Raw genomic sequence first — 11,421 nt, 5'->3', positions numbered from 1 at the left:
GATAACCTAATATATATTCAACAACTAACATAAAATGTAATTATAACAAAATCACAACAATAAGTATTCCTTATTGACATTTGTTCCAAATAATCTCGAAGGAAAATTGTAACATATCTATGTCTATCTGGAAAGATAATATGACTGTAAATGGATCAATATTTCTCATATAAAAGTCAGTTTCTTATTGCAACATTTCTTCAGTTTCTTTCACATTTAGAGAAAGAATATTCTATTAGTTGTCTCTTTCTTCTTAACTAAAGATCCATAACACAAAAAAAAAAAAAAAGTAAAAAAGGTAAATAAATATGAAATCCTAACAAAACAATATAAAGATTTGTTACTCATTTGTCACTTCTTGTCCAATACAGTAAACAAAAAGTAGTTGAAATCCTTTGTTTTTGACCTGGACGAGTCTAAAATTGAAGTTTGGCAGATCTCTAAAAAAATAAATTTGTTTAAAGTCGAAAATTTCAATTTGAAATGCAGTTAATTTGGGGTTGAGATCCTCTCCATTTCTTAAAAGAAATGGAAGACTTAATTACTATAGTTTTGAGTAAATAAAATTAAATAAATGTGAAATAAATGTCACATGTCATGAAAATACGTGCTATTTACATACAAAACTATAATAATGGAGAAAATGGAGAGAGAGAAAAATGGAGAGGATCCTTACCCGTTAATTTGTAGTCCAGTAACCAAAATCAACCTTGAAAAGTACTCATTTGAGTGCATTCAAGTACAAACCTTTTTATCTAAAGTACAAAAATCTTAGCATGAAAAGAAAAAACACATTTTAGTGGATTTAAGGAAAAAAAAATGTTTCAAGTACAAAAACCTTGCCCAAAAACAGTATGAACATGTATTTCACACCCAAAATCTTATTCAAAAATGGTGTGAACTTGTATTCGATATCCAAAATGTTACGCAAAGACAATGTGAACATTTATTTGGAAAAATCAAATCGATTGTTGGGAAACAATCATGTAAGACAGTGTAAAACAAAATGAATTTGCCTTGACAAAAGTTGAACTGTGTTGAAGAGAAAGAAATGAAACATTGATAGAGGAAAACTGAAAAGCAGAGCGAAAAACATATCAAGTTAGAGAAAAATAATGAAGTATTAAAGCATAGAGTAAAAAAATGAAACAAATCCTGCTTTGAAACTTTGAAACATACTTGATGATGAAGCAATTTGTCTACCACCACCATGCCTAACAGGTACGCCCTCCTTTCCCCGAAGCATCATAGGCAATAGACTGAACCACCGCGCGTACTCAAAATCTGCCGGAAACAATCTCACTGCTGCAAAAAATGGATTTACGTTTTTAAAGAGGTTTCTTCCTTCATATCCTTCAACCAAAATCCAGAAAGTTCGCTCCTAACCCTAACCAACCTTCCATATTCATTCTCGATTCAAAAGGAAAGAGGAAGAGAAAGATGATTTTGAAAGTGAGAGAAGAGGGAATTGAAAAGTGAGACTGAGATGTGAGAAGTTAGAGAAAAGAGAAAAAATTAAATTGGATGTGATGTGATCTGATATTAGAAACAGAGAAAAGAGGGAAAGAAATTGCAATTGAACCATGTGATATCATCAATTGAACAAAATCTAATAAGTAAAGGTATAACACAATAAACATGTAATTGGAGTTAAACAATATGACATCATTAGTTGGAAAAAGTAATTTTTGAACCAAAATTACACTCATTTGAGTGAAGTAGCCGATTTAAAGGGAAAAGAGAGTTTTTTATAATATTTAATTTTCTTATATTATAAATAACATAACACTACAAAACTATGAGCGTGACATTATTCATTAACTTGATCTTAAGATGCTCATGAATAGGGTTGACAATGAAACAAACAAACTCGAAAATAGTTCGGAATTTGGTTCAACAATTAAATCGTTGAACTAGATTCATGAACAAAATTATCTAAATATGAACTAAAAATTAAGTTCGTTAACTAAATGATCGAGTTGAACTTGAATTATATATACATAGTTCGACTCGTTAGGTTCATGAGTCAATTGGATCATATATTTATATTATTTGTAAAAGTACGTTTAAAGATATGCTCCAAATCTTAGTCCTATATTTTTTTTTAATCTAATAATTTTAATTGATAATTTATATTCTTAAGTGAGTAAAATAATTTTAAAAATAATTATACAAATAAAATCAACGTGTATAAATTTCAAATTTATAACTTTTATTTTATTATTATATTTTTTATTTAAAGAAAATATAAATATAAAATATATAAAAAGAATAGACTTTAAAAAATGACTTTTAAGTCCGTGAAGCAAACGAGTTGAACTTAACGAGATGAATCTATCGAGTTCAACCGAGTCGTTCGTGAACTTCTAGCGAGTCTAGTTTTAGTTGGAAACAATTCGTGACAAACTCGAACCGATATATAAACTGAACCAATTCTTAATGAATCAAGTCGAGTTGAGACGACTCGACTCGACTCATTTCCAGCCCTAGCCATGAATAACATTTTGTTCAAACCAATAACAACTATCGAAGCCTATATAGAAATTGTTAAAAGAACCGAAAGTAATTTGCTTAAATAAAGTTGCACTCCACAATAGATGACTGAAAGTAATTTGCTTAAGTAAAGTTGCATTCCTAAATAGATGACTAGCTAACACAATATTCTCTTCTTTGTCTTGAGATCTAATCATTCATATGGGTAATATTTCCGTATCTCCGTTTCTAATCTGAAAATTGAATAACAGTCGTAATATTAAAATTCCATCAGGCATATAAAACAAGTTGAAATAACACTAGTACAAAAATGTTAATTTACACCCGTTTTTTATTAAATTTACACCCATTATTTTTAATAAAAATCGGGTGTATATCCACAGGGTGAGAAATGTCTAACGAATTTACACTCGTTATTTTTAACAAAAATCGGGTGTAATTGGCCGTAATTACGTTTTTAATTACACCCTATTTTAATAAAAATCGGGTGTAATTGAGCGTAATTACGTTTTAATAAAAATCGGGTGTAAATGGGCTTAATTACGTTTTAATTACACCCTATTTTAATAAAAATCGGGTGTAATTGGGCTTAATTACGTTTTAATTACACCCTATTTTAATAAAAATCGGGTGTAATTGGGCTTAATTATGTTTTAATTACACCCTATTTTAATAAAAATCGGGTGTAAATATATTCTTAATTACCCCCTATTTTAGTAAAAATCGGTTGTAAATACGCAATTTATGAATGAACAATTATATCTATTTACACCCTATTTCATAAACACCATTTAGTTATATTTTATTTTCAGTCATAATATTGCAAATACTATAAAATCATACTTATAAAAATCATATTTTAACTAAGTCAAAATATTTTTAATATTAACCAAAAAGTATACAAAATCATGTGCAGTCATAATATTTCAAGTATTATAAAATCATACACATAAAAATTATATTTTAACTAAGTCATAACACTTTCTTCATATATAATTTTACGCCATGCTTGGCGGTTAGCTTCGGGTTCTCTAGTCCAATTGAATCCAACCGCTTTCCACATGTAGCATTGGATTCATCCATGGCCAAAATACCACACCCTGGAGAAGCAATTGTTTTCTGTATGCAAAAAAACAAGACACAAGAAATTATTACAAGAAAGTGTTATTACAAGAAAGAGCCACGTGTATCAATGGTAACCATACTGCGGTTTTGACGAGTGTAAAAAATAAAAAATAAAAAGGTGTTGAATATGTAAACCATAGTCTAATTAGGTTCACTCTTGTTTGGAAGTTAGAAATTAGAATTCACCAAACAAAAACAAAAAATATTAACTTGCATTCAAAAACAGAAACATAAAATGATTTGTTAGAAGATATCATCAATGCAGTTCCATTAGGAAAAAAAGAACAAATGAATATGAGTAGTCGTTGCTTGACGTTGGAAACTCAACTCTCTGGCACAGGTGAAACGTTAAAACATTATCAGTTACAAACAGGAGTGTAGTTGTGCATATTTAAAAGGAGTAATCCTTACCTTTGGATGCCCAAATTCATTGCCCATGAAGTTCATATATGCACGGCCGCCAATTGTTAACGTGATCAATCTGATCATCTGGCGCAAAAGTATAAAAAAACGTTGAACTCAAAACTTTTAAATTCATGTCTTCACTTCTAAATGGAAAAACTAGAAATTAGTTAAGCATACTTTATGTATTGAAGAGCCTCTCAATAAAGACTCCTTATAATGTTCTGAATGCTCGTCAATTTCACCGAACAATACTTCTGCAAGTGACCGCCTTCCAGATATGGACTACACACTTTATCCCTAGCCACTAGAAGCATATTATCACCCCATACAAAAAGCTCTGCACCTCTTGTCAATTTCGTCACAAATGAAGACAGAACAATTAATAAAAGTTTAGATCTAGGTTTAAATCTTGAAAATCTTGACAGAGCATTAAATATACCAAGATTTCTTGAAAACAAGTTAGTAGTTTTCAATGATAATTTGAAATAAACCCGTTCTTTCAAAAGTACCTTCTGTGTTTTCTGCATGTTTTACTTGGTTTTCTTCCACCTGTAGAAATACATGATTACTCAAATAGTCTTTTAAGTGAAGACAATCAATCATACAATAATGCTTGATATTTTACTTACAGAGCTAATCCCTATCGAGTTATTTCCTTGAATTGCAATTGCCTCTTCAATTTGTAAGATTTCAGCTTCTGTAGTATACACACGTTCCAATATCTCAGGAGTGTTCACAAAGCGAACAAACCTATGCAACCATACACGATTTATGACAGGAACTTTAGTCTAGAGATTACATGCAACATCAACTCAAAAAAGGACTTCAAAAATATCATTCTAGATCACACGATAATACACATTAATAAACCGAAACATTAAAAATTAAACCTTTCAAGAGTTCCTTTAGTAAACCATGTGGAATCACTGCTATCATCCGGCTCAAGAACAATTGAATAACCACCATTGTCCATTTGATCTTGAGCCGCTTTCAAGTGAGAAAGAAATGGATTGAGCAAACCTGAAGCAATTTTCATAGAATGGACAAAAAAAAAAGACAAAACAAAATGCTTATAATTTTCAAACCCATGTCCATGTGGCTGCTAAAGAGCAAAGAGACATACATTTATAGTATCTAACAATATTTAAACTTATCTTCAACGAACTTGGCTCTAAAAATAAGAGCTGGGCTCTTATAATATTGTTACTTTAAAGTCTAAACAGTTCAGGTTTAGAGAACCGAAAAAGCGGTGGGGAAAAAAATTCTTGTAGCAGCTGAATTGAAAATTGAAGTTGAAAGGACGAAAACAAAAGAGATGAAATCATGTAACTGTGAATAAGAGTAATATTTGAGCATAATTTAGACTCATACTTAGATAAAGAGATGAGAAAAGAGTCATGTTCTGACATTTTATACCGTTAATCAATCACAATTATGTATTTAATTATATAATTTTTTTTAATCTTATAATAATTAAAAAGAGTCATGTTCTGACATTTTATACCTGAAGCAATTTTTTCCAACATGCTTTTGCACACATCTTGCACACATTGGTTAGTAACAACGTAATTACATTATAAAAACAAGGGTTACTCAATACTCATAGTCTATGAAGCACATACACCCCGAATTTGACCCCGACACTAACACGACAATACCGATAATAGTTTGAAAAAATAAATAAATTAAAAGTAATCAATCACATGTGTCAGGGGCAAGTGTCTGATACCGACACAGACAGGTCTTTTTTCAGCGGCGTCGGTGCTACATAGCTCATAGTGCATCTTTCTAAATTTGGATTCTAGTACTTAATCTTAAAAACAACAGCACTATGAAATCCACAAAACTTCAAATTTTATCACAAACAAAATACCCTAACTAAATACAAACTGTAGAATACTCAGATATTTTGATTATTCTCCATAAAATCTATGACTAAACTTGCTTATAACACCCATGTTGCAAAAACCATATCAAGTTACTAGATTCCAATTATATCAGCAAACTTGAAAATTATAACTTATATAAAAACCTTATTTTCAATTAAGGAAATAACCTAAAGTCATTAACATCCTTAAACAAACCCACCATTCAGAATTGCAATAATAATTCAACTTTTAGGAGACTGGAAAACAGAAACAATAAAAGTTCACTTCAAAGGGATGGAAACAATGTCCATGGAAATCATAGAGACTTACATGAAGAAATATGTGAACCATTAGAGTTGGGTAGTAAAGCAACAACAGTTGATTGTAGCTAACTTAATTCAGCTTGTTCCTTAAGCAACCTGTTGAACTCAGTTATTTGCTCCTTCAGCTTCAACCTCAAATAATAAGCCTTGAAAAATTCTTGAATTTGTTCTTCAAGCTTTTGCCAAACTGAAGCATCAATACTCATGTACATGTTAGAAAGGAAAAACATCATCAACATATATACCAGCTTTCTTTCCAATTCATATGCTATGCTGCTGACATTAGCATTATCTTAATCTTTGGTCATACACATACTATTTGGTTATCTTGCTTGCAGATTGAACAGCATCCCTAAAATAAAGTGCTTGTAAATAGAAGTTTAGATGTTTTTTGAAAGGGTTTATATGTGCTTAATAAATAATGAATCTTTCTTATTTTGGTTTGTTTTTCATCCTCAGTCCATTCGTGTATATAGCTTTGCATAGTGTGGTTTTTTCTACTTTGTGTATAATATACCAGCTCTCTATTGTGGCTATAGCATTTCTAAATCCAAACTCCAAGACCCGGGGCCCCTCAATCTAGAAGCATCCGTAACAAAATCTCTCAGTACCGCATTTCAGAATTGGATTGTAATAAGTAAACAATGCAATTGGAGTAGATAATTCTGGAACGACCTGAAAAACCAACTATTCAGAATGTCACAAAAATCAGTTTTATTTTAACTAGAGAATATTGCAGACGAAAATTAATATCCTGCCAAACAAAGTGTAGTCAGTACCTCCTTCAACATAGAAATAATCGAATCAAAATCGGTTCCTCTTGCTAAAGATCTTGTAGAAGCAGCCTGAAGTCAGAAAGACTCATCGGTTTGAGAATCAATCAAACAATGATAAATATACTCACAATAATATCAAATGTCTAGAATTACAATTACAGTGGGAACTCCGATACCTGATACAATCGAAAGAAAGAAACGAACCTGTATAACAGGACCATCTGCTAAAGGATCGGAGTATGGAACACCGAGTTCAATAATGTTAGATCCACATGAATCAAGAACTTTCAATGCTTCTGCTGTGGTTGAAAGATCAGGATCACCAGTTGTGATGTATGGGATTAATGCCACCTTCACACAAGTATGCTTCTTAGAAAATAATCATTTCAAAGAACAATTTCCGCCGTAATATCAGCATCCTTTGGATGTTCAATAGCCATAACCCTCAACAACCTAGAATCAACCTGCTCAAGGCAAAATAACAAACACATGCTTCAGCTAGGACAAATTCTCAGAGTAACACAATCTTAAACTAGAAAATTCAATGCACAGACTTGAGTTCTAAAACTGAAAACCAATTCAAATTCACAAACTAAACTCATTAAAATGGATCACAGAGAATCAACAAGTTATAATAACTAAAATCAATCGATAATTAAATGTTCTTCAATCATATTTCAGGAGAAAATGAAAAGGAAATTAAATAGAAATACCTGAGGGAATATATCCTGCAACGATCTATAGACTGAATTGAACCCCATAATCACGATTCAGTTATCTGCAAATGAATACAAATTGATTAAACCCTAACTTCACTGTGTAAATTGAATATGCATTATCGTTAACAGCCGTAGAAAATTGAGGATGGAATCAAGATCGATTCCAGATTTTACATTTTTTTAAGCTTCGTTGTCGTCATTGCGAAATGGTTTCCTCTCAGCTTCATTGTTGTCACTGCAATAGTTTCCTCTCAGCTTCGTTGTGTAAACGTTTTGGTGAAATGAGAGTGAGCGAAGAAGAGATCTAATTGTGTCGTCACAGCAAGGGTATTGTTCATCGAGTGTGGTTTAGAGAAATCAAACTTCGCAGAAATCCGAAATCAACCTCTTTTTTCCAATCAAACTCGCTGAATCTTGAAATTGCCATGGCCTGAAGCAGCGCACGAAATGCATGAGAAAATGGGTTTTCTGAAAGAGTTGAAAATGAGTTTCGTGAAAGAGTTAATAGAAAATAGAGAAAGTACTTTATTATGTTAATAAATTTAAAAAATTATGTTTAAAGTATAATGTTTCACCTAATAATAAAGAGTTTTTGTATAATGTTTAAACTATTTTATTCACCTAATAAATTTAGACTCATTAATATTTATTCATTAATTTATTAATATGCTATATAGATTATATATTTCAAGTTATAAATTTAAACAATTTTTTTTTCATATAAATTTATACCCGTTTTTTGTTTAAAGGGAGTAAATGAACTTTGATTATAATAATATTTTTAATTTAAACCCGTTTTTAGAAAATAGGATGTATATTGTCACCTGATAATGTTTAAAATGACATGTTATTTACAAAATTGCTACCGTATTTTTTATTTACACCCGTTTTTAGTATATTGGGTGTAAATTTTAAAATTATATTGATCTTTTTGTACTAGTGTAAGATGTTATATAGTACCATGTTTTACAAAAGTCAAACCACTAACTTCAAGTGTATAAACGCATAATATTAAAACAGACTCGTTTTTGATGCTGTTCTTGAAAAGGTTGAAATTAACTGTGGAAATTCTATAATACAATAGAGCATATTAAGCTATCTAAATGTGATTCTATCTGCCAAATCATCTAGTTATTTTCTAATAGTAGCAAAAATAAATTTCAAACACAGTGTAAACTTCAAAAAAGGAAATTAAAACTTCATGTTCAAGTCAAGTTTAATTTCATAAGATTGATTTAGAAAAATAGTATTCCTAAAAATAGTAAATTGTAACATATTAAAAAATGACCAATCAAAAACAAAAGGGATGAATAACTCACTGTTAGAGAAAGTTTTTGAAGATGCCGAGAAGCCAATGCAATATCTAAAATCCAAAAGTAGTCCATATTAGGATTATACGCTCCAGCAATGAATAATTCCAATTGTCGAAGATTTTGAGATTGAACCAAATCCTTCATTAACTTGGATATCTGTTTACAGGAGTAAAAAGCAATTATTGACAAACACGTAAACAACAAGTAGAATGTATGGATTTTGAGTGACTCACCTGTAAAAGGCTCATATGCATAGGGAAATTCTCAACCTGTGAAAGACTAGTATGCATAGCGGAATTCTCATGATGATGTATACTTGCAATTGTAGCATAGTTATATACATTTATCTTGTTAAAACCTGCATCCCAGAAAACCTTCAATAATTTTGGAGCCTCAACAGAAATTATGCTCCTCATCTGCTTGTAACCTCTATATTCAAAGGATGAGAGATTCAAAGCATGAATATCCATCTTACAAGAACGGCCATTCGTATGGTAACAACAAATTAAACCCAAATGACGCAACTTTGCACTGATGATTTTCAAATCACACGTGAACCGACACTTGTTAAGGGTGACATGTTCCAGTTGGAGACATTTAGAAAATAAATGAGTTATGAGATCACCTTCACGGAGTTCATCCAACACAATAGTTTTGACATTTTTCAGCATAAAAAACTCAACAACATTTGAAATTTTAGCGCATCCGTAGGTAAAATTGGATAACATAGGAGAGTTAATGGTCAATTTATGCAATGGACAAGAAAAAAACCCTATAGAATATTCAATGGACAAGAGATTTGATGCAATGATATCAATATTCCTCGGGTGCGTATCAATAAACCCACAGTTCATGTTCAAATGAAGCAATGTTGTACTAGTTATTTTTAAGTCAGATAGGAACAAACATTCATTAAGAGTGAAGTTCTCAAGATGGATGCAGCTAAAACACAGATCCTGAAGCATATTCTGCTCCACAGGAACTAGATGCAACACAAGAGTTGTCAAATTCTTCAATCCAGAAAAGTCCATAGCTGGTGTTATACGGCAGTTCTGTAGGTGTAGATATGTGAGAGAATTAGGGCCAAACATGAAAGGAAATAAAAAATTGTATTGCCATATTTTAAAATCAGTTTCATTCGCAAAGAGGAGCTCAATACGATTAGCACCCTTAACAAGTCCTTTGTGAATCAATCTATCAATGGCATAAGTGTGATCAGCACCTAATGGAAAATTTACTCGGATTGAACGGATCATGTCACCAGGATATTTCTGCATGAAATAATCTAATTTTGTGGCAAATTGAGATTGAAGTTGTTGAAAGAGTGGAAGGGTTATTGGTAACTCTGGAGTTGTATCATAGTCAAACATGTTATGGAGATCAAACGTGAGGTCTTTCCTTAATCCCCATTCATGATACCAATGTTTGGACAAAGCACTAGTTTTCACTAAATTCTTCAAACTTAACTTGGAAAAGATATGCGATATAACACAATATGGCAACTCAGTCGACTCACTCTTCATCGTTGCTGCAATGCAAACAATAATGTACAAACTTTAGAATTTGAATTAACAGCGTAAGCAATCAAAGGAAGCTATATGTGATTATATTAATTTTCGAAGCATGCAGTAATGATTATTGTAAAATTCCAAATCCGAATTAGAAGCGACAAAAGAAAATTGAGTTACAGGAATGAACACCTACCTTCGTGAGTATAGAAAATAGAGTACCTACCTGAATGACAAATTCTGGAAGCTTTGTTTTCTATATGGAAAACGTAGACAAGTAGTAGGATTTCTACCTCTCTAGTATTAGGGTTTATTTCTTTCACTTTAAATTTGTATTATTTGCCCATTTTTTAATCAACTTTATATTTTAAATCTTCGAAAATCACTATAATTTAAGACACCTTTAAACTATACATATTTATTTAATCAAATTATTTTGTGATATCATCTGTTTTAATATTAAGTTGATTTTATAGATATTTTAATAATTTGTTTTTTTTTTTAACAAAAACCAACTATCCATTAATGGATAAGCTTCTCATACCTACTGGAAAATGTTCATTCCACTTTATAAATTTTATAAGTGCTCCCACACCATCGTGAAAAGTCCATTACACATCTATTTTTACTATTTCTCAGTCCAAATTAAAAAGGCACTTTTATTATGTAAAAATGTAATTCGAAGAAGCATCTTCGTATGTGTAAAAAGCGCGTCTGAAGATGCATCTCCGTAATTAACATTTTCCAAAGTAAGTGGGTGGTTCGAAGATGTATCTTTGGACGCTATTGGTTCATAGTCCGCGCCAGATATTTTCCTCTTCATATCCTTGTTTATTTTCTAAAAAATTCCCAAAAAAATTCATCTGAGCTCTACAACGATTTTCCCTCTGC

General features: G+C 31.2%; 1 protein-coding gene and 1 long non-coding RNA gene across 2 annotated transcripts; both read right to left on the bottom strand.

Annotated features, from left to right (window-relative positions):
* Nucleotides 1-3,903: 3,903 nt before the first annotated feature.
* On the bottom strand, nucleotides 3,904-4,307 carry LOC131612476 (uncharacterized). Its single transcript, XR_009287391.1, has 3 exons — nucleotides 4,201-4,307; nucleotides 4,030-4,107; nucleotides 3,904-3,949 (listed from the first exon to the last, which is right to left on the bottom strand). It is a non-coding gene; the product is annotated as an uncharacterized LOC131612476 (long non-coding RNA).
* Nucleotides 4,308-4,900: 593 nt separating this feature from the next.
* LOC131614763 (uncharacterized) lies at nucleotides 4,901-10,545 on the bottom strand. Its single transcript, XM_058886316.1, has 8 exons — nucleotides 9,256-10,545; nucleotides 9,029-9,178; nucleotides 7,386-7,454; nucleotides 7,195-7,341; nucleotides 6,994-7,059; nucleotides 6,826-6,889; nucleotides 6,285-6,401; nucleotides 4,901-5,043 (listed from the first exon to the last, which is right to left on the bottom strand). The coding sequence occupies exons 1-8, from the start codon at nucleotides 10,543-10,545 to the stop codon at nucleotides 4,901-4,903; spliced, it is 2,046 nt and encodes a 681-aa protein (XP_058742299.1).
* Nucleotides 10,546-11,421: the final 876 nt, after the last annotated feature.

Source organism: Vicia villosa, linkage group LG6 (genome assembly GCF_029867415.1).
Source record: "Vicia villosa cultivar HV-30 ecotype Madison, WI linkage group LG6, Vvil1.0, whole genome shotgun sequence".
NCBI lineage: Eukaryota > Viridiplantae > Streptophyta > Magnoliopsida > Fabales > Fabaceae > Vicia > Vicia villosa.
This window is presented reverse-complemented; position numbering and strand designations above follow the sequence as displayed.

What these genes read in the sequence shown, in the direction of transcription:
- LOC131614763 (XM_058886316.1), bottom strand. Translation starts at nt 10,545, where the DNA reads ATGAAGAGTGAGTCGACTGAGTTGCCATATTGTGTTATATCGCATATC. An exon ending in TGCATATGAGCCTTTTACAG is followed by an intron (nt 9,179 to 9,255) that starts GTGAGTCACTCA and finishes TCCTGTAAACAG; the next exon opens with ATATCCAAGTTAATGAAGGA. An exon ending in CAGATGGTCCTGTTATACAG is followed by an intron (nt 7,060 to 7,194) that starts GTTCGTTTCTTT and finishes TTCTGACTTCAG; the next exon opens with GCTGCTTCTACAAGATCTTT.